Here is a 23,199-nt window from a genome sequence, read left to right on the forward strand (position 1 = left end):
AGACTATTCACATATTTCTGCATAAGGCTTAATGCCTAGTTACAACAATCTGATTAGTTAAGGTGGTCTTTTTCTTTCAGGAAATGCATATTGACAATTCCACATTGAAGATGTAATAGTCATGGGATCTTTTGCACCATCTGGTCTGAGTTAGGTCCAAGACAATAAAGGAGGCAGTTAATCTATCACAAGGATCAGTGATTGGAAGAGGGGAGCTCTGGTCTCTGGTCTCTCCTAGTCATTTATAGAACAAGAACAATGAGGAAGAGAGTTAATCTATAATCTAAGAAGCAGAATTGCAAACGTACTACATGACTCAGTCTTTAGGGCTTAATTTTCCTCTCGGCATAACAATTTAGAGGGTACTCAAATTTTATTTTCTTTTATACTTCATAGCATTCTCCTCTTTTATCATACTAAATAAAATAAATTTACTTATTTATTTTATTGAGTGTGTTACTCCCCCCACAACACACATATACACGCACACTTTAGAGTGTAAGCTCCATGGGGATGAGTGCTTTTGGCTGTTTTGTTCACTCTTTCTCTCTGCTGCTTAGAAGACAGCCTGCAAGACACAGGTGCTCTTTCAGTGTTTCAATGTTTATTGAACGAATGAGTGGTTAGTTGGCTACACCATGGGATCATGCTGGCCACAGGACCCAGAGTACCCATTTTAGTCACACTTGGGCAAGAAGGCAGACTTATCTCCCGGAGAAATAAAGAGTAGGTGCTGCCCCTTCAAAGTGACCAGAAATCATATCCACTGAACCTACTGCTGGTTAGGGCAGACTCAGACATGAAAGCCACACCCCCATCTAGGCTCTGAACTCTACACAAATGATGAGAAACTGTTGCCACCCACCCACTGTGACATGCTGCCCCACCCATCCCGTGTCAACAGCACAGTCATGACCTCTCGGAAGGTTCTGAAGTTCTATTGGATGGTTCCAGTGGGGAAAGGTTAGACTCTTCAAAAGCTAATTGACTTGGGCAGGATCAGGAAACAATACACATCAGAAGAGAGGTAGAGTTTGTAGAAAAAAATGAAGAGGAGGAAACTAAGAGGAGGAGGGAGCCAAATAATTTACTTACGCTTGGTTTTCTGAGACCTCTTTAATACTAAAGATCTTAATAACTGGAAATTCTTGCAGAGGCTGGGCTACAGAGCAGAGATTACTTTTCAAGGCAGTTAGGAACCTACATCCATGCCCATGGGGACTTATGGAAAACAGCTGGGCTAGAGCAAAAAGATGCTTAAGACTCTATTTCGTCTTACTGTCTTTTATGAATTTCCAAAACATTTTGTGTTGGTTATATTCACCTCTGAATATATCTGCTCGTAGGACATATATTGCATTATCCTAACTATATCCTTACTGAGACATAATCAGATCATGGGAAGAAGAATTAGAGGACTGAGTTTTGCTATGGCTAAAATGTGGGGATTGGAGGGAAGAAACCAGTTAACTTTTGGGGGACTCTTGGTTAGTTATTCTATGCTTCATGAAGGGATGCATTTCCCCAATTCATTAGATATATCTCTGCTGGCATTTTAGGGAATCTACTACAATGGAAGAACACAAGGAAGATCAACTAGAATATGAGTATGAGTAAGTAATCATGATTATGCAAAGCCACAACCAGGGACCAAGGTGTGAAAAAAATCTGCTATTGACACCTTCCCTGACCTTCCACTCTCCCTCTCCCCTCCTACTCCCATCCATCCACCTACCCCAAACCTTACCCCAAGCACTTCTCACCCTCCTAAAGTGTTAAGTATTGTAAATCCCCCATCCAAGCCAGCCCTTCCACATTAGGACTTTATTTTCCAATATCCTGCTTCACTCCTACCCCAAACAAAAGTTTCTGTTCCTCACTACCTTATTTCTGGCTAATTAATTCAAAGTCAAACCAATGAATTAATTTACACATGAGAAAAAGAACATTTTATTGAGATCCTCCCATATGCCAGATAGCCTTTCTAAACTACTCTAGAGTTACCCTTATTTCATTCCAATGTACTTCAAAAAAGATGTTTGCATTCTTAAAAGCTATGGCTGGAGCATATCTGTGTGTTCTCAATAGAATAATTCTTATGGTAGAATCTCCAACTTTGTATCAGACAAGTGGAGGAGAAGTATTGAGGTGGCAGAAGGGAGGGAAGGACTGAAGTCTTATCGTGCTGGTGGAATCTCTCATAGGTCTGCACAAAGCCAGGCCCAACCAGGAGTGATATGCTAGGTGCCTAGATAAAAGTACTTGATAAAAGTGTATTGCATGAGAAGGTTTTGCAAACAATTTATCTGAGAAAAGATTGCCAAGAGAAATAATTCTCTCAATGCAAAGAGCTATTTAAGGAAGCAAAGCTTCCCATGAAAACAGAGTAGAGGTGCACTATTATTTGAGCACTTCGGAGGAGAAAGTCTGGGAAAGACCTCCCTTGCTGATTGAGTTGAGAATTAGTGAAACAATTGTAGACCATGATTAGGAAACATAATATCTCAAGAATGAAAAAGGAAAGGTGTGCCCCCCAGAGAGAGCAAAGTTAATGAACTGCATGAATGTCTTCTAGATATCCCCTTTGGCCCAGGGATTATTGATCATAAGGTAACTGCCCCTTGTTCATTTTGGGGGCTGAGTCTATAGGTCAGAGAAAATGGAAATCTTAAGATTGGCCCAGTCAAAGAGAAACATCATCAGTTTGAACATGGACCTTGAAAGGGATATGCAGAGAATAGATGAAGCAAATCAGGAACTTCTTCTCAAAATCCAAGAGAGAGAAGATGAGATTGAGAGGTGAGTATTAGGGTTTCATGAGGGAAGCTCCCAATCCAAAGGAAGGGGTGGGGGAGAAGAGACAAAATTGATTTTTCCTGGCTTGCTCTAGAGACCTATATCTTGTGTAGCAAAAAAAAAAAATTCTTCTTCATTCTTTGGCACTTCTCTGTGGCTTAAACACTGAAAGATAGCAAGTTTCAAATAGATACCTAAAAGACCAAGTAATATTTACTTGAGTTGCGAGAACATTGGAGTGTTTCTCTTGGGAATCAGGTGGGTCTTGCTTCTTGTGACTTTGAAGTGATTCTGATTCTATGAATTCACTAAAGAAGAGTTTCCAACTTGAGATTCACGTGCATTATCACTGAAGTTCCCTTGCAACTGATACCTGCATTTTATCAGTTCTAAAACTACCAATTGTGGGTCCTCACGGAGTGTGCTTCTGTTGTCCAGGCTGGAAAGTGAGGTCACTCAGACCGCAGACCAGGCAGAAGACGAGGAGTGGGAGAAGGAGAACTGCACCACAATGGAGAGGGAAAGAGCCTTGCAGGAGCTGGAGGAAGAAACAGCCAGAATTGTAAGTGAGAAGCTGGGAAGAGCCATTTGATAGGTTTTGTCTCTCAACAACTGTCAGATAATCTAGTCTCTTCTATACAAAGAATAGTTACCTCAACAGTCATGACAGAATTTGTCCATACACGGAAGGGGGTCTGTGGAGGGCAGCGTTTCCTCGGTAGCATTTAGTATTGGGAAGAGCCACAGATAGGCATCTCCATCCCTGCTAAGTTGGTGTGTACACATCACAGTATGCAAGGAAGATAGAGTTACTGCAGGAAAATATTGCTGGGGTAAAACAAACAACAACCAACTGAACAAGGACAGGTGCTGGAGGACAGATGCACACTTACACTCAGCTTCTTCTCTCCACAGGAAAGGAAGAATGAGACGCTGGCCCACAGTATAACAGAACTTCATAAAAAGGTGAGGCAGGGCTCTTGCCTTCTCCCGTGCCCCCTAGCAGCCCCATGCATCGAAGAGGCCAGCGGGGAACTGACCGGGCAGGGACCCACACGTCAGAGAGGCCTGTGTTTGGAGTGGGTCCTGCTCTCCGATTCACTCCCCTAAGTCTGAGGCTCATGACCTTGATGCCATGGATTTTCTCTGAAAATATGTGGTGAAGTGAGTAGACAGGATAGTCAGTGATTCCATGGTCTTCATTCTCATATAAGAAAATGGATTCCAACAGGTACTCTGTTGAAATGATTAACTGGGACCTCTGTGGCAAGACATTAATTTTACTTTCAGTGAAGATTAAAAAAAAAAAAAACTCAATCCCTAAGGATTCCCTTTTCCTTGTCTAGACATTTCCTTTTACCCCAACACATCCTCTGAATACAGTGGACTTCCTGTAATTACCTTGCTCTCTGACCCATGCCTGCATCCCTGAGTAACCCAGCATGAATTAGGGGTTCAGGGAGTATTCCTGCCTTGAGTGGACTCTAGCACTGGTGACCAAGATCAGTGAGAACAAGACGGAGGTAGAACAAAGATGTTTCCACACAGCACCAGGTGTCTACCCAGAGACCATCTCCTGGCAGCTTTTATCAAGGCCATAGTTACAGAGCCTCACGTATCAGAGGACGCCTTTGCCTTCTACATTTCTTAGTTTAATGTATTTTTTATTTAAAATGTACTTTTTATTTCAAACTATAGCTTACAAGGAAATCACAAAAGATAACCAAGTGTGAACAAAGCAATCTAGACGGAACCCCAGAAGAGTCAAAGGTAAATGAAAAAGCAATCCGGAAGGAGGTTGGGCTATGTGACCAGGAAACAAGCTGTTAAGGTGGAAACAATTGCCAAGGTTGGGACAAATTCTTGGTAGTTTTTACCAATGTCAGTATTAAGCCTGGGCCACTAGGTGCTGAATTCTTCTCTGCCCTTAGTAAGGAATGTCACTCTGAAGCCTTATTTTTTGTTCTCTCTTTTATTAGGAAAAGCAGAATACAAATGCATATATAACATTTGAGGCAGTTGAAGTCCCTAGTTTATATCCTGGTCCCAGCACCTAATTTAGTGTGCGAAGTAGGGCAATTTAATCACTTCCTCCCAGCCTTAGCTTGAGAATTAAAAGAGATTGTGTATATAAAATATTCTTTCCTTTTTTGGATGGTTGAAACCCCCAAAATTCACACAAATTATTACTTAAAAGTCTTGCTGAGGCATATGTATGAATTCATAGAGGCAGCACTAGGATTTGTAAGTCTACTGAGTGCTAAGCAATTTGTATGCTCTGTCACTGATTCTAATCCAGAAAAGGATTTGTGCAATTAGTCACTCATGTATTTAGTGACAACTACCTGCTAAGCACATCATATGGTGCTTAGCATTTCTCTAATTGTTTTCCAGAGCTAAGCACCTGGGAGCAACAACAAAGTATCCGATTAAAAATAAATAAATAAAATAAACAAAAAATAAGAATTAGAGACTGTTTTTATTCAAAGAGCAGATAAAAATTTTTCTTGACACTTTCTCCAGAGTTACATCTTTGTCCTTGCCTTATCTAACTTCTCTTTACCTGCTAAAGCCCACACTTTGCTGTGTGTATGAAGCCTCTGAAGATATGGATACGCTGAAAACAAATAGAAAGTGAAAGTATAGATGATGACTCCCCTATTTTTGCTGGCAAATTTAGTGTTGGTGGCCACATAAACAGGAGGTCCAAAGCCACCAAGTAAGCTTTCTTGGCTGTGCTCATCCAGGAAAGTTATCTAGAAAGATATCTGGAAAAGAAGGCAGGACCCTGAGTACACATTAGGAAGAAATTGGAGTTAAGACTAGAAAGGGTCATGAAGACCCTTGACTACACTTGCTATGCAACTATAGCAACCAGGAGACTGATTTTCTTCCAAGATTCCTTCTTTTGCCCAGAAGGTAAGCCCAGAATTGAGTAGTGACATTATAAATCTGGCTGTGCCACCTATGTCACGTGCGCTGAGCTGATAAGAATCCCAGGCTTTGTCAGAACAACGCCCATTATTTTGCTGGCAGCCCAGCCCTAAAGAGTTCGAGAGTATTACTAACCCTCTAAACCACTCTCTTTTGCCCATCTATTTTGTCAAATTCTCAGGTAGTATCTCTAATTCTATGAAATATACAGCATCTCTTTTGCTTCTGCTCCCCTGACATGCTGGTATTGGTTCAGCAGCTTAGGGGGGTGCCTGCTTCAACCCCTTGTGACTCTCACCATTGGATTGAAACTACAGCCCTCAGCACATTTGGCTGACTGGCCCAGGATGTAATTGACTCGAGGGGAAAACAACAGTCAGAAGAGTCCAGATGGGAAATAAAGGCACCCAGATGAAAGTGGGAACATCAGGGCTGCAAAGGGAAGGAAGGATGGTCATGTCTGCCCCACCTGCAACACACATCCCGATGCATCCCTTCCTCCCTATCCACCACCACCATTACGGCTGCCCTTCTGCAAGCCGCCATAGCCTTGTACCTGGCAACTGGAGTCGTCTCTTCACTACTCTCCCTGCTCCTACCTTTACTCCCAAACAATCCATTTTACAGACAAAGGAAAGACTGTTCTTTAAAAATAGGTCAGATTGTGTCTTTACACTTCAATCTATCTCCTAGCCTCTGACTGCGGTTAGAATAAAGAACCAAACTCCTTCTAGAGGCCACAAGGCCCTACACCATCAAGCCCTGTCTGCCTTTTCCTTCCTGGTCTGCTTCCTACCAGTCTCCCCTGGGCTGCAGCAGCATGGCTCCTTCACACATCAAATCTGGGCTACGTCATGGTCTTGGGCCTGGCTGTAGCCTCCCACGGAACATATTTCCTGCAGATCACCATTTGGCTAATATTTATCATTTAAATTTCAGCTCAAGCATCATCTCATCAGAGGCCTCCACCAACCACCAACCTCCACCTCTCACTCACTCCCCCACCCCCACCGTCTCTCATTGATCTGTTCTTATTTCCTTCCATAGCACATCCTACTGTCACGTTGACTTATTTCCTGTGTCCCTCAACTAGAATGTCAGCTCTGTGAGGGCAGAGAGCCTGTCCATCCTGTCCACCACCGTCTCCCTAGTACCACCCCAACTCCCCCGCCGTCACTTCACTCCAGCATAGTGGCTGATGTAGAATAGTCCTTTGCCAAATATTCAAGGAAACAAAAGAGGGAAGAATAAATACGGGAAGAGAGAAAGGAGTGAGCAAACGCCTTGGATTCTGACCAACTGTATAAAAGGAAAGGTGGAGTTTTTCAAGACTGATGTTATTTCTAAGCCATATAGCTAAGTAAGGGAAGAAAGCTAAGAACTGAAGTTTTGGGGTAAAGGTAGCATCAGGTGGGGAGTATAAAAAAGCAGGTTCACCAAGCACCTGCAAAGGGCGCTGGGCAGTTTAACTCCTCCATCAAAAAGACATGTGAACTCATGGCCCTGAGTTTCCTGAGCAGCCTGGGAGGTAACCTTGGGCATAACACTCCATTCCTGTACAGTTTCACCTTGCAGAGTTACCGGTCTCTTTTGCTTTCTTTAGGCTAAGTTAGAACAGCTGGAAGCTTCCTGTGCAGAGCAGGAGAAAGAGCTGGTCAAGGTAACAAGGACTTCAATGTTACTTCTCCTTAAGGAAGGAAAACTTGATCCTCAGTCAGACAATCTAATACACTCCTCAAATGATTTACTTATAATGAGGCCCCAGATCCAGGGCCGTTATGGGGCTAGGGAGGGAATAAAGAAGTGGAAGATGAATGCAGTCCCCTAGGTTACTGTCTCATTAACATTTTACAGAATACATTCTATAGTCTGTGTCTTCCGCATGTTAACATCTATTCCTCTCCCAACTGCCCCCAGTAATTCTGATTTGGACTATAATTCCAATGTGGCTTGTTCAGCCTCAAAAAGAAAAATGGAAATATATTGATAGGTACAGAAAAAAAATGTTTAGAACAATTAGAAAGCCACGTTTAGAGTCTGAGACCCAAGAGAAAACATGTATGCTTTTGTTGTTATAGCAATTTACTGAGAGAAATTTATGACCAAATTTTGATTCCCCAGGTCATGGAGGACTATGCATTTGTGGCCCAGCTTTGTGAAGATCAAGCCCTCTGCATAAAGGTACAGTCTCTCAGCAAAGGGACAGCAAAGCTTTCACTAAGGTACAGGGTGAAATGGAACCAGGCTTTTCAAAGACTGCTGTCTAGAACAATTTTAATCCTTCAAGGTGGCACTACCAAGAGACTTTAAGGCCGTCAGCACCCCAGTACCAATATCACTCTATTGTCCTCTGCCTCCATGGTAATTACTGCCCTGGTCTCCCCATCTCTGTGCTCTTACATTAAGAATGCACACTGCTGCTATTTATAATCTGATTATGCCCAGGCTCCTGCCCAATGGTGAAAAAGTGAGAGATCGGGGAAGTGGTGGGGTAGGGTCTTTGAAAGCAGAGAGAGTGGCAGTGGGAATACTAAGCCTCCATGGTCCAATGTAGTAATAAGTGCTTGCTGTGCTTAGAAAAATTATAAAGCTTCTAAGTAGTAACTGTGGCATCCTTTATTTCTCTTTAAAGAAGTACCAGGAAACTTTGAGGAAAATAGAAGAAGAACTAGAGACTCGGTTCCTTGAGAGAGAAGTGTGAGCTTTGGCAAACAAAGGAACATCCTGGTTTTAGTGGTAACTCCACCTCAGCCTGAGCCAGCAAATGGTTCTCGGACCAAATCCTACTTGGAATTGAATGAGCCCCAACACCACATATCTTCCCCCTCTGTTGATGATCTGGTTGACCTCTGCTAGACCACACCAACTTTAAAAATCTTGTCCTTTCCCAATCCTCCTTAAAAGACTGCAGAAACACATCTCCCTCCATAATTTCATCACATTATCACATTACTATTTGGGTTTATATTAAGAGCAGAAATATGTCCTTTAAAAAGTGTTAGTGGCCAGCACCTAGATAAGTAGGGTATTCCTTATATTTCACAGAAAGGCTTTAAAATTAATACCATTCTACTACTCCCGATAATATGGAAACCCACTATATGGAATAGGCACGAAACGTATCTCTAGACATACACGACACTTAACACATTATAAAACTCAGAACTGTATGCTGTATTGAACTGTGAACATTTAAAATTAGAAATGATAAATAAAGGGAAAACCAACCTCCCCAAAAGTACTAAGTTTATCAAGAATCTAAGTGGTGAGAAACCAAAACCAAAACGCTCACCTCCATTTCTTGACCCTTTTTGTAAATTAAATCTTAACTCAATCCAGAAATATTTCTATTTATTAGATATTTTGGTATCTTTAAATCAAGAACAAGAGAACAAAACTCTATATAGCCTCTAAGCAGACCAAGTACAAGCTGTGGCCTAGGGTCCAGGGCCTTGGGACTTGCAGGTCCTTGCTCCTAAAGGACACCATCAAGTCTCTTAAGATCCTTGCTCAGCATTTGCTTATGGATTGACTATTAAGCTAAGATTACACACAGGGTCGCCCACTAGAATTTTCTATGCTATTCAACAGGTAACCACTAAACCCTTGTGACTATTGAGCACATGGAAGATGGTTAGTGTGACTGAGCAACTGAAATTTTATTTTAATTAATTTAAATTTAAAGAGCTATAGGCAGCTGGTGGCTATAATATTGGGCAGTGCAGCTTTAGAATATAAAGCTGTTTTAAAATAACCATCATGTAGTATGAGTATTTAAGTGCACTGTATTCAATCCCTGTCTTGTTTCTTTTCTCCCTAGATCAAAAGTCTTGAGCATGAGCTCTGCAGGAAAAGAATATAACAGCCAAAATAATGAGGCAAGCTCCCCACTCCTTCAATCTCTTTCCATGCCATTGCCTTTCAAAGGAGTTTTCAAAAACCCATAAGCCACCAAATACATACCCAGTCTTCCCATGTGCATATTCTAAGAACAGTACCAACTATAATTCCAAAGCATTCCAACCCTAAACAAACAAACAAACAAGATGCTAAGGACAATCTGTCTTCCTTTCTTGCAGCCATACAAATGACAAATTCACAGAAAAACTAGCCTAAGACCTAAGAGGATTCAGACTGGAAGCAAGAAGGGACATTGAGGATGCGCTGTATAGAAAGGAGGCCAATACTTGGCACACATAGCACCCCTCCCATCTCCTGCAATCACAGTACTCTTTCCTGATGATCCCAACACCGTTTTGAAACTTTCACAACACACAGCACCAGGCATCTGCCACCATCTAGTCACAGTTGGCCTGTGAGTTAAAACATAGGAAGCCATTGCTTCTTTATGATACAGTTTCAGTGTCTGTTCATATCTCACACCATGAAGTCACCAGCACACATGCAAAGTTCTGAAGGAGACAGAACAATTGGATATGGAACACTAGTCCTCTTGGCCTGCCTGATGTTTTCTGGCAGCAGGCATAGAGGGCCAAAAGTTAAACTTTCGTTGGACTTTTGCAATTTATATTGGCTCTAGAGCCAAGGTTGACCATCACCAGAAATTATATGTAGTCCAGATAAATGGTCTTAATAACTTCAGAAAAGAGAACTCATTTCTTCCTTAAAAGCAAATATCAACAATTGACCATTGTCCTGGAGTCAACCAGAGGTTTGGATAGATGTTAGACCATGTCCACAATTCCTGTTGTCTTGAACAAGTCATTCCGGCCCCTAAGATTGCATATTCTACTCAGCATACAAAACTCCTAAAATTAACTGGACCTACCTCTCTAGAACCGAGTTTGGCAGGGCCTGATGTGTCCCACCATCTATCCCCAGTGGCCCATCAAAGTATTCCTTCTAACCACCTACCAGAGAAAAACAGAGTCATCTTCATCAAGCTTGTCAGAGTCCCATGGTGGTTCAATGGTCTAGTGATGTTTAAGCAACTTTACAGACAAGCTGCCTGAGCAACGGACTGTCTAGCACACATTTTTATCTTACCAACCTCTAGAACCAAATTTGGAATCCTGAAAGTTTCTTTCTAATTCTAATTCTTCATTTCCACAGGCCCAATATGTGATCATAATTCTTCCTTATTAATCTCTCAAGGAAACTAAAAGGACAATGAAATAACTGAGAATTTTTTCTTTTTTTATAACTCTAATTCCATAACGGATTACTGAGAAAATATTTTGAAAGAGGGATGCCACAGAAATCCAGGATATGGTCTCAATTTTAGATTTTTATAGCTTTTAAAACTTATGTCTTAGTATATGCTTGTATAGCTTCTATAGCCTGTGTTCACAGGCTCTAAGGGTCACTGGCTGTGTGGAAGGTAAAATGGTGTAGTTGAGAGAGCCAAGAGTATCCATTCAGAGGACCCAGGTCCCAGGCCTGGCCCTGCCACTTACTACATGACCTTGGGCAGCATACTTTACCTTTTTGTGCCTCAGTTTATTCATATCAGTACGTAAAAAGGCAAGACAAGTAATAATTAATATATAAAAAAGTTTTGTCTTTGCAAATTAATATGTGCTTATGCATATAAAAAGAATTTATAAAATGCTGTCTACCTATTACATTTAACTAATGGCTCACTGAATATTATTTGATGCTATCTTCCAGAAATTGCTTATTTATCAATGTCCTTTCTTCTTCTACCAGGGTAATTCTATCCAAAAGAAGGCAACACTATTCAGTAAAAGGTAAGTAAAATTTCTTCAAGTAAACTTCCTGGGAAATCGGGAGCTCTACTTAGCCATCCTAGCAGAGAGCAAAGTCTAGGCAGACATGCCTTGTACATGCATATGAACACACACACACACACACACACACACACACATACACACACACACACACACACATGAGTCAAGTCAGCAAACTAGTGTCACTGACTACATTTCTCTATTCCAATGTCATGACTTACTTGTTTAAAGGTAATTCAGAATTTCAACTTTGCATTATTAGAAATCAACAGCCTAGTGGAAATGAGAAATAGGAATCTGATCATCTAGTAGAGATGTGGTAAATCTCATATTCACTCCCTTTTCCCTTTAACAATTTGAATTAGCTTGATGTAGCTGGTTTCCTACTAGCATCAGTAGATTAGAGATAAAAAGAGGACTGCTAGATGCAAGTATACCACTGCCTAACAGCAGATGGAAGAGAGAGACAAGAATTGTGAAAAAAAGCACCTAACAGTATCCAGCCCATAATAATTGTTCAAAACTACTTGTTAAACTGAATAAGAACTTAACATTCAAACACCTGAGTGGATATTAGTCCTGAGGGAATCACTGTGATAGCAGAGTAAAATTGGTATTCAGGAAGCCCCTACATTTTTAAGAAAATGTCAAATTATGTTCAATATAATCTGTTTAAGAAGGCATAAAGAAACATATATTCAAGGGGGTATGAAATATGATTTAGAAAGAGTTCTATCAAAATGGTTAACATAAAATTATTAGTGCTTAAAGGTCAGCTTCAATTGTCTGGAAAATTTGCTTAAGGAGAATACCCCTTCATACCGGATAAATGAAGTATTACATATTTCAATATCCCTAAGTATAACATCCCTAAAACAGCTAGCAGAATTTGAATTTTTTCCAGAACTCTTAGGCTGCCCTTTTATACGTTGACACCAGTATGGAATTGCTTGTGTGTACTCCTAGGATAAGGATTGTCGGCCTTAAAGAGGGTTGGTATCCTAAGGGAACCTGGCTAAAGACATCCTGCAAGTCATCATGTCAGACTACAAATGTCTTTCCTCTTTTCTGCTCCAACATCTTGTGGGGCACTGGTATATTGGGAACTAACTCAAGAGATAAGAAATCTAGACTATTCCCAGGATTCTCCCTGGGAATATAATCCCAGGAACCTTCTCATAAATACTGTATCCAGTTTCAGGGAGAGTGGTAGAAAGAGGTTTGTCAAGGGCTTTCGATTCTAATTCTGACCAAGATGCTCTACTGGAATAAATACTGGCTCCTGTCACCAAGATCAACCCTAGGGGAAAACTTGAGAGAACTGGTGGGGAGGAGGCTATTTCTGACTGATGAGTGGAGGTGGGTAGTGAATTTGTCCTGGGACAGAGCCAGCCCAGAACAGCAGGGTTAGAGCAATACAGAAAGGAAACTGTGGAGGTGCTCATGGAAATCATATTAAAACCACAAGGCCTAAATAATTCATCAGTCAAAGAAGATATCAAGACCACTGTAGGGAAGTTTTTAGAAATTCATTAGGAAATATTAAAGATAACAAGAATGGAAGAGAAATAACATAATCATGGATAGGAAATTTTATATGCTAAAAATGCCAATTGTCTCCAAATGATTAATATACTTGATTCAGTTCCAATTAAACTCCCCAAAAGATTTTTTATGGAATTGAGTAATATAATTCTAAAATATACTGAGTATAGAAGAGTAAAGAGTCGAGAATAACCTGGGCAGTGTTAAAGAAGAGCAGAAAGTGGAAAATATGCCCTTCCAGATATCAGGACTTACATGAAGCTGGAATGATTATGATAGTGTGGTATTGGCACAGGAATGAGGCAATTGACCAGTGGAATAGAACAAAGAGCTCAGAAATAGCGCACATGGAGAACTTTGTGACAGAGATTGAATGTCAGAGGGGAAACAAAGAACTGTTCAATAAAAACAGAAGGGGAAAAAAGTTTATTCATATGCAAAAAAATGAGATTGGATCACTATATACAGTATACGCAAAAAGCGAGCCCAGATGTGTTAAAGACATAAATGTCAAAAAAATCTTTAAAAATGTATATTATTTATCTATTGCTGCATAACAAATCACCCTAAAACTCAGTGGCTTCAAACAATAAGTATTTATTATCTCACAATTTCTATGGGCCAGGAATCTGTGATCTGCTTAGCTAAGTGATTCTAGCTCAGTGTCTATCATGAGGCTGTGGTTAGGATGTTGACCAAAACTGCAGAAGGCTTGCCTGGAGCTAGAGGTTCTACTTCCAAGATAACTTGCTCACACATTCTGGTAATCAGCACCGAGGTCTCAGTTCCTCACCGCATACAACTTTCAATAGGGCCCCGTGAGTGTCCTCACGATCTTCTATGAAGACACACACTGTGACTTCCACCATATTCCATTCTTTAGAAGTGAGTCATTAAGTCCAGTTCACACTCAGGGGAACCTCTTAAAGAGAGGAGTAACAAGGAATTTTTAGACATATTTTTAAACTGCCATAGCCTCTTAATAGAAAGATAAGTACCTTTCAGGCCTTGGGGTGGGGAATGATTTTTTAAAACAGGACATAGAAAGTATTGATTCTGATTAAGGAAAAGATTGAAAAACTAGACCTCATCAAAATTAAGAACTTTCATTCTTTACCACCTTAGAGCAAGTGATAGTTACAAAGTTGGGGGAATATATAACAATATACCCAATGGAAAAGAATTGATAACAAGAACATATAGAGAACTCCTACAAATCGATAAGGAAAGCTCAAACCACCTAGTAGATAAATGAGCAAGAAGAAACACGTAAGACTAATAAACCTATGAACAGGTGTTCAGCATCATTGTTCTTCAGGGAAATGCAAATAGAGACCATAATGAGACATTACTTTAGACCTATTTAACCAGCAAAATTTTAAAAATCTGACCATATCAAGTATTGGAGAGGATGTGGTTCCACAAAAATGAACACCTTGCTGGTGGGGTATAAATTAATGCAACTACTTTGAAAAACAATTTGCCACAACAAAAATAAACAAAACAAGAATTAAGAGAACAAGATTATTATTTTTTTTTTTTTGAGACAGAGTCTCACTCTGTTGCCCGGGCTAGAGTGAGTGCCATGGCGTCAGCCTTGCTCACAGCAACCTCAAACTCCTGGGCTCAAGTGATCCTTCTGCCTCAGCCTCCCGAGTAGCTGGGACTACAGGCATGTGCCACCATGCGCGGCTAATTTTTTCTATATATATTTTTAGTTGTCCAGATCATTTCTTTCTATTTTTAGTAGAGACGGGGTCTCGCTCTTGCTCAGGCTGGTCTCGAGCTCCTGACCTTGAGCGATCCTCCTGCCTCGGCCTCCCAGAGTGCTAGGATTACAGGCCTGAGCCACCGTGCCGGCCACAAGATTATTTTAGATAGTGATAAAGGCTACAAAGAAAAGAAAAGGCAGCAATGGAGAGAGAATAACCAGCAGGCCAGCACGTGGGACGAAGCTGCCTTTCTAAAGGGTTGTCAGCAAAGGACACAACAATTCATGGAAGACATCTGAATACAAAGAAGAAGCCAGACATGCATTCAGGTACAATTTATTTATTTATTTATTTTTTGTTCCAAGTTTCCTAACCTTTGCTTAACAGTTTTTTTACTTTCTCTTTTCAGGATTTTTCGCTATCTATTTTTCACCACCCTATTTTTCATCAGACTGTTGGGCTACATGTTTTTCCATTTAAGTTTTATAAATCCAGATCTCCTTGTCATTATACTGCCCAAGATCCTGAGCAGGAGTATCCTGTGGAATCTAAGAAGCTTCCTCTTTCCATCTCTCACCCTTGAGACAGAAGACATGTTACCTCACTGATCCCTAAGAGGTATCCTTGAGTGACAGAAGGCAAGTGGGATCTGAGCCTGGAGATGGGAGATGGTGAAACTCGTGGAGGAAAGCGGTTTTCTTCAGTTTTTCCCTTGAGGTCTGCTACTTCACTACCTTCTGTCTCCATGTCTTTCCAATATTAACTGTGCCCAGTAAAGAGCTCTGTCGATAGGTTTCTGTGGCTGTATGGATAAGCTGAATCGTACCTAATAGTAAGCAAATTTGACCATTTTGGCAATTACATAGATATTAAGCAAAGTTAGAGTTGATTGATTGTTCTAGTGAATCTCAAAACTCTGAGAGACTGGATCCCTGAAATGCAGATGATTGCTCACTGCTTATGTCAGTTAGAACTCTTAGGGTGTAAGTGATCTTAGCTTAAGCTAATGTATAGCAAATACATAAAGATTTATATTTACATATTTAAATATAAATATGGAATACAAAGTCCATGAATAGATCTGGAGTTTCAGGCAAAGCTGGAACCAGAAGCCTCAAAACGATGTCACAAGGGCTTCCTCGTTTTCTCTCCTCTCTTTGGGTGGGCATCTCCTTTGAGTGGCAAGATGGCTGCCAACAGCCCAAATCCCGCACTGGCAGATTAGCAAGCTAAGCAGATGGAAAGTCTTTTCCAATAGTTGCAGCAGTAAAGTCCAGAGAAGGACATAAACTGGCCCTTCTGGGGTCAATGGCCTGCCCTTATCCCACAATCAGTGCTGCCAAAGAACAGAAGTGTTCCAAGCATGAGTCTATGTCCAACCCCTTGTTAAGGAATAACAGAGGTAAAGGGAGGAAAAAGAGAGAAGGAAATCCCTAAACTATATGGAATTTGTTTCCCACAGGAAAGGGGGCTCAGTTCCCAGCGACGGGGGAAGGGATGCCAGGCAGACAAAACTCGATGTTCACTTAATCGCTAAACTCTACCAAGTAAACAAACTCTTAAAGTTGTAGCTCAATTCATGTATCTTCCCACCAGCAAAAATGACAATTTCTCAACATCATAGATGAGAAACTGTGAAACTACTGCAAAGAGCTCTGTGTTAGAACCATGTAAATCAGATTGCTAAAGTAAACAAGCATTCTAAAACAAATAGTACCTGCCTGGTATAAACTGCTTTACCAATTCAGGACAGCCTCTATACATACGGTCACATCTCTTATTTCACCAATCAGTTGCTGAAACACCCACATGCCTTATTAACATAATATATTCTAACTTCCTCTTGAAGTTTTCCCTCCCTCCTAAATTATCAGGAACCTTGACAGCTGTGAGATTCAAGGGCGGGGAAGGGTCATTCTGGCTTCCACACCAGCCAGGAACAAACTTGAAACTCCTTGGTCCACTGCCATTGCTTCATGAGACCACACGATGTCACTGTTGAAAAGTGGTCCTACACAAGGTGATCAAATAATCTGTTGTACAAATTGAGACACATTTGATAATAGAAAGGAACACTATTAATAATTAAGACAAGACAAGAGAAATCCGACAGGATTGTTTCAGAAAACCAGGACATATGGTTACCTTTATGTAGTTCAAGATCCTAGTCACCCTGTGTATTTTGCTAAGGTGGGTGGACCCCATTCTCCAATGTTAACTGCAGCCAAAGGTGCCCCATGCTTAAGATCCCAGCGCCAGACTCAAGGTGCACCTCTCCTTCTGTTCAAATACCCAGCCCTCTGCTGTAGAGTCAGGTTCCTGGAGGATCAAGTTCAATTGCAGTTTCTGCCTCCTAGGATGCCCTTCAGTCCAGGAAGGCAGCTATGCCCTGGAGATCCACCCCTCCGGAGGTCAGGAGTCTTTCCTTCTGAAGACTCAACCCTCAAACACAAAGGGCCCAATGATATCTCCCAAAGAAGGATCCAAGGCACACACATTTCCTTCCAGGTACTTTCCATACTCTTTTGGAACTCTGTGCCTTGGAGAAGAGAAACATTGGTTTATTAAAAGGCAGTGTTAAAGCCACCATTCATTTCTTTGCTCAAACCTGGGTTTTCTAATCTGCTATCAACTGGCCTGGATAAGCCCTCCACATTTCAAAATAATTATTTCTCAGAATGATGAGCTCACATTGCTCATGATTTAAGGGGAGATGGGAAAGGAAGGAAAAAGAACATTTGTTAAATCCTGAGTACTGTAGTTTTGGGGATATAGAGATGAAGAAGACTTAATATCGTTCCTTAAGAAGGTGTGAAGGGGAGACGGATATATCACATGCGTACATGCTAAGTCCTACAATAGAAAAATAAAGGAGGGAATAATTCCCCATATCTATGTGCAACAGAAGGCAACATCAGATCCATGGATCATGCTAGACTTAGAGAAAAATGACATGCCACATACAAAATAAGCTGACCACGTGTGAGCAAATCCAGTATTTACTGAAAGACTAAATGCATCTTCTGTCCTAGAGTAGTATCTCAAAGGGAAGTAACCAAATAGAAGTACCAAAATAATTGAACAACTTTCTTAATCTGTTAAATTGTCTGGAATTGGTAAATATAACACCAGGCTTCAGAGTAAATCAAACTCTAATGCACAAACACCCATATTCTGATAATACAAAGAACTCTGAGATATTTACTGATGACCCTATCACCCTAAATGGGAATACCCAACACCACGTCAATGCCTTGAGGGTTTCCAATAGAAGTCTGCATTTTGCGCACTGTTTCTTCCCACGCTGAATGGCAGTGGACCTCTACGATTCAGTGGAACCAGGCAGGTTGTTCCACTGGGGGGCCAGTGCTGCATTAAACTGGACTCCATTCTTGGCAGAAAAGAAAGATAAGATGCAGCAGACTCCCATTTTACCAGCATCCTGCCACAGGATAGAGCAAGAAATCCACACCCTCTAAACTCATGAATTTGAAACTCAGAATCATTTTAAAAAAAAAAAAAAAAGTACTTTCACACATTGTGGTTTTAGAATCATTTATTTTAAGAAAACTTTAAAAAATTTTTTCCTTTCATGAATATTTCATTATTCATCACTATATTTTCTCTGCTGTAGCTAAGTGGAATAATGCTAAGAACAGTTCAAAAGTGATTGTAGAGGACTCCAATCTAAAATGCCAGCTTAAAATCTACAGGATTCCCCTTTCTGTTGTTTAAAGTAAAGGTAAATGTTGACTGCGTTCTTTGGAGTCACGCCCAGAATATGGTTGCTGAGGGTGCGAATACAAATCACAGATGTCTGCTCAGAAGGTAAAGAGAGCCAGCAAAAAAAAAAAAAAAAGTGGTCCCAGAAGGCAGAGAAAGCCAGCAAAATGGTTTTCACTATGTAACATTATTACTGTAGAAGGAGATTCTGTGACAATTTAGACGGTTTTATTTAAAAAAAAAAAAGAAGAAGAAGAAGAAAAGAAAAAGAAAGAAAGGCTGATCCCTTGCCAGTGTTAACTTTTGACAATAGGCTGGGCGTGGTGGCTCACACCTGTAATCCTAGCACTCTGGGAGGCTGAGGTGGGAGGATCGCTTGAGGTCAGGAGTTCGAGACCAGCCTCAGCAAGAACAAGACCCCCATCTCTACTAAAAATAGAAGAAATTAGCTGAACAACTAAAAAGTAGAAAAAATTAGCTGGGTGTGTTGGTGCACTCCTGAAGTCCCAGCTACTCAGGAGGCTGAGGCAGGAGGCTCACTGGAGCCTGGGAGTTCAAAGCCAGCCTGGGCAACATGGCAAGACCCTCATCTCTAAAAAAAAAAATCTTTCTAGTAAGGTGCAAAGCTAATAGCTTTTCTGTGTTTCCAGTGAAACCTGGGAAGGGAACATTCATATGTAGCATGGGGTCAGAGCATGACTAGAAGCAATTGTAAGGGAGGTAAGCTGCTGTTGGCTGGCTGTCTTGCTTCTCCTGATGACTATTTACAACTGAGACTGGCTGTAGGTGCCAGCAGCTGGCCTTCCAAACAGTGCCGCGCTCATTGCAGACAACTGAGCAGCTTGCTGTGGCTATTGGAATCGTGGGCTTCCTTAAAATTTGATCACGGCTGCATGTTTCCCTCGTGACCAGTAGAGGGCACTGTTCCATGCCGCTTGGATCTTTCAGAAGCTAGACATTTACGTAAGTAAATTATATCCCTGCTAGATGCAGACCAGATGGATTGAGGTCCATGATAACAGCAAATCTGTCCCGTTTCTCATAGGTTCACAGGCTCAAGCCACATGTGAACGTCAAAAACATAGATGATAAAGTATTATATATAAGTACTCAATCCCAAGGGCTGAGTCACTATATACAATTAAATTCTGCCTAAAATCTTCAGAATATGTGCTCTGAGTGGAAGGATTGCTTTACGCAGTCTCTGTCCTTAAACGTGTGCCCACCTTGAGGCAGGACTCCAAACTTTAATAAGTGCCCAAAATATATCTCACTCCACAATGCTATATATATTAAATTATATATATATTTATCAATACTTCCCTCTGTGCACATGTGTGCTCATCAGTTAGTTACAATTTAATAGTGAGTACATGTGGTGCTTGTTTTTCCATTCTTGAGATACTTCACTCAGGAGAATGATCTCCAGTTCCATCCAAATCGTTGCAAAAGGCATTAATTCATCCTTTTTTAAAGTAGTAAAAGAAGAAACCACAGAAGACCCAAAGGATCACATGTCCTTAAATACTTTAATTTTGATGGAAACAACGGGAAAGGATGCATGTTGCTCATCACATTGCAGAAACTGTATCAAATGGGCATGTTTATTTTTTCAAAGTCCTCTCTCCTCCCACCTCTTCAATCAATCTACTCTCCTCTTCCTTTGCACAGCCAAAAAAAAAAAATTCCTGCTCAAAACCATTCAGCTCTCACTCTCAAATTATATTTTCTACTCAGCAAAACCAAAGTTTGGGAGTTTCCTGAACAGTAACCTGAGCTCATTCTACCAGATACATGCAGGTGTCTCGGCAAACCCAGAAAGAGCATGGCTCGCCCCTGCCTGACACTTGCTTAGCCTCTTATACAGACATGATAATCACCCATTTACTGGACACTTACTATGTCCCAGACACTTCACTTAGTGCTTCACGTGTGTCATTGTAGTAAACACAATCTTCTTTTTTTTTTTTTGAGACAGAGTCTCACTCTGTTGCCCAGCTAAAGTGAGTGCCGTGAAGTCAGCCTAGCTCACAGCAACCTCAAACTCCTGGGCTCAAGCAATCCTACTGCCTCAGCCTCCTGAGTAGCTGGGACTACAGGCATGTGCCACCATGCCCGGCTAATTTTTTCTATATATATATTTTTAGCTGTCCATATAGTTTCTTTCTATTTTTAGTAGAGATGGGGTCTCGCTCTTGCTCAGGCTGGTCTCAAACTCCTGAGCTCACACAATCCGCCCGCCTCGGCCTCCCAAGTGCTAGGATTACAGGCTTGAGCCACCGCGCCTGGCCTAAACACAGTCTTCTAAGGTAGATATCATTGTGCCCAGTTCACAAATAAGGAAACCAGATTCTAAGAGTAAATGACACAACATCGGTTCTGAGTAGGAAAAGCCAGGATACGACCTCCTGTACCTGGCTCCAAAGCTTGGCCTGTAAAACCTCTGCTACTTCTAACAGCGGGCATTGACCAGGTGGCTGACCAGGGAGATGCCGGGCACAGCCCCAAGTGGGGGAAGTTTACTCACCTGTGAAGGGGGAAATCCCAACCTTGACTGCATTTATAGAAGAATTAGGCACCAGGGGAATCTCTCAAACAAGTCACAGACTCATAGAATTGACAAGGAATTTAGAGATTCCTCATCAGGCCTGGGGAGGTACTTTCCCAAGATCACACAATTAATGAGTGATAGAACCAAGGTAAGAACCCAGTCTTCTGAGCCCCTTTTCAGTGACCCTTCTATTGAATTAACACTTCCCAAGTCTCTACAGTGGGGGGTGCAAACAGAGATTTTGTAGCATTTGCTACTCAAAATCAAAATCAACTGAATCTGCTTATGTTTTCCGAGGGCAGGAAAGGATCGTGTTGCTCATCTAAGTCTTCTAAGTCTTACATCTTCTAAGTGTCACCTCTGGGGATATAGAACTCCATATTTCTCTCCCTGCCCCTACAGAAAGTAACAAGGGCAGGGTAGAGAAGGAAGGGTGACACTTGGAATACATGAAGCTTTTTTTAGCAGAGCACATTAATAAATTTTGAGTTATGCAAAGTGTGAATGAGGGAGGAGGTGGCAAGTGCTAAAGCTGAAGTGGTTTTTGTAACAATAAAATAGAAGGAATTTTTGTCACAACTGGGAGACAGGGAAGCAGCAGGAGAGAAAGCTGAAGAATGAGGTAAGACACTGAAATCCAAGTTCATGGAAATGGACAAGGGACTTTCAGAGGACCAGAAAAGCTAAGATTCAATGTTAGAATATTTTCTAAATGGTGCTGCAATGTGTGGTCCCTTCACAATTCCTTCAATCTCCAGTAAAATCTACCGCACATGGCTGTAGATATTTGCCTGGACACATTGCCTCTTTGCTATGGTTTGAATATATGTCCCTCCAAAACTCATATGTCGAAACCTAATCACCAAGGTGATGGTATTAGAAGGTGGGGCCTTTGGGAGGTGATTATGCCCTTATAAAAGAGGCTTCAGAGAGCATTTTTGCCCTTCCACTCTTCCACCATGTGAGGACATAGCAACAAGGTGCTGTCTTGGAAGCAGAGAGCAGCTCTCACCAGATACCAAATCTGTCAGCGCCATGAACTTGGACTTCCCCATCTCCAGAACTGTGAGAAATAAATTTCCATTGTTTGTAAGTTACCCAGTCTAAGGTATTTTGTTGTAGCAGGGGGAATGGACCAGACACTCTTGCAAGTGAATCTGGGGAGAAAACAAGGTGTTATGTCTCAAGTTTAGGTCAAGGCTAGATCAGAAATAAAGAAACAATTATAAATTACATTATTGAATGTAGAAGTAACTAGGAGAAAATATTTGCAGAAATTCTCAGGAAAAGAACAGACAGTACATGGAATAGGTGGGGAAAAGCAAGGCAGTCTTAGCTAGTACCAAACAGTGTGGTGGCTCCTGCTGACATTTGGGTTATAGAAGGATTTTTCTACATCATTCTTTCAGAAGAGTCAGAAAAACCTGCCTCTCACTTTCCCACCACACAGGAGGCAAACCATGTGGAAGGTTATAGAAGAATTCCACCAGATTTTAATTATGAGGTTGCAGGGTAGGCTAGTGTTAATTTTTCTTCTAAAACTAAAATGATTTTCCCTGGGTTTTATTATTGGATTCCATGTTCTGTTGTAAAAATATTTTAATGCAAATGAACCAAAATTGTATAATTTTTTGCTGTCATCTTTCATGCAAAGCACATAAGATTGCTAAGTTTCTATCGGAGTTCTAGCAATACATTGTAAATTTTTAAAAGTACTGTGAATATCTACAGAAAATGTACTGCAGTATGCTAAGAAAATATTTTTTAAAAACTTGAAAATTCCTTTTTGTTCTATTTTTAGAAACTAATCAGGTAAGTTGAATTTCTCGCCTCTAAAGACATCTCAGAGAACCACAGAAACAAATTCAAGGCTGAATAGTGACCCATATTACCTTGAGTCCCTTTAAATTCATAATCTGTATTCAATCAGGTGTGAGTAGACTGAGATTTTTGCCTTGGTCATTCTTATCTATTAATTGAAACATGACTCTTTACCCAGCTACCCTGTTATCTTCTTTAAAATCAAATTATGTCCTTGAGATTATATTTATTTTTAAAATACCCTGAAAGTCACTGATCCATATTAGCCTTCCCAAGATGAATCTAAATTTTCCTGTAGTCTCTGTAATGTCTTGGTTGGAGCCTTTTCTGCTCAAGAAATCAATTGTCCAATAAAGAAAGTAATGTATCATTATTATCCTTCAGCTTCCAAAATTTTTAGAATTTT

At 40.8% G+C, this 23,199-nt stretch overlaps 1 protein-coding gene across 1 annotated transcript; it reads left to right on the top strand.

The window, feature by feature from the left end:
• Positions 1-977: 977 nt before the first annotated feature.
• Positions 978-15,484, top strand: TMCO5A (transmembrane and coiled-coil domains 5A). The gene is made up of 12 exons (XM_045555382.1): positions 978-1,032; positions 1,560-1,655; positions 2,650-2,799; positions 3,235-3,358; positions 3,712-3,762; positions 4,495-4,566; positions 7,334-7,390; positions 7,852-7,911; positions 8,363-8,427; positions 9,551-9,608; positions 11,401-11,441; positions 15,108-15,484. The coding sequence occupies exons 2-12, from the start codon at positions 1,624-1,626 to the stop codon at positions 15,304-15,306; spliced, it is 909 nt and encodes a 302-aa protein (XP_045411338.1). The 5' UTR covers positions 978-1,032; positions 1,560-1,623; the 3' UTR covers positions 15,307-15,484.
• Positions 15,485-23,199: the final 7,715 nt, after the last annotated feature.

The sequence above is a fragment of the Lemur catta genome, chromosome 1 (assembly GCF_020740605.2).
Source record: "Lemur catta isolate mLemCat1 chromosome 1, mLemCat1.pri, whole genome shotgun sequence".
Taxonomy (NCBI): domain Eukaryota; kingdom Metazoa; phylum Chordata; class Mammalia; order Primates; family Lemuridae; genus Lemur; species Lemur catta.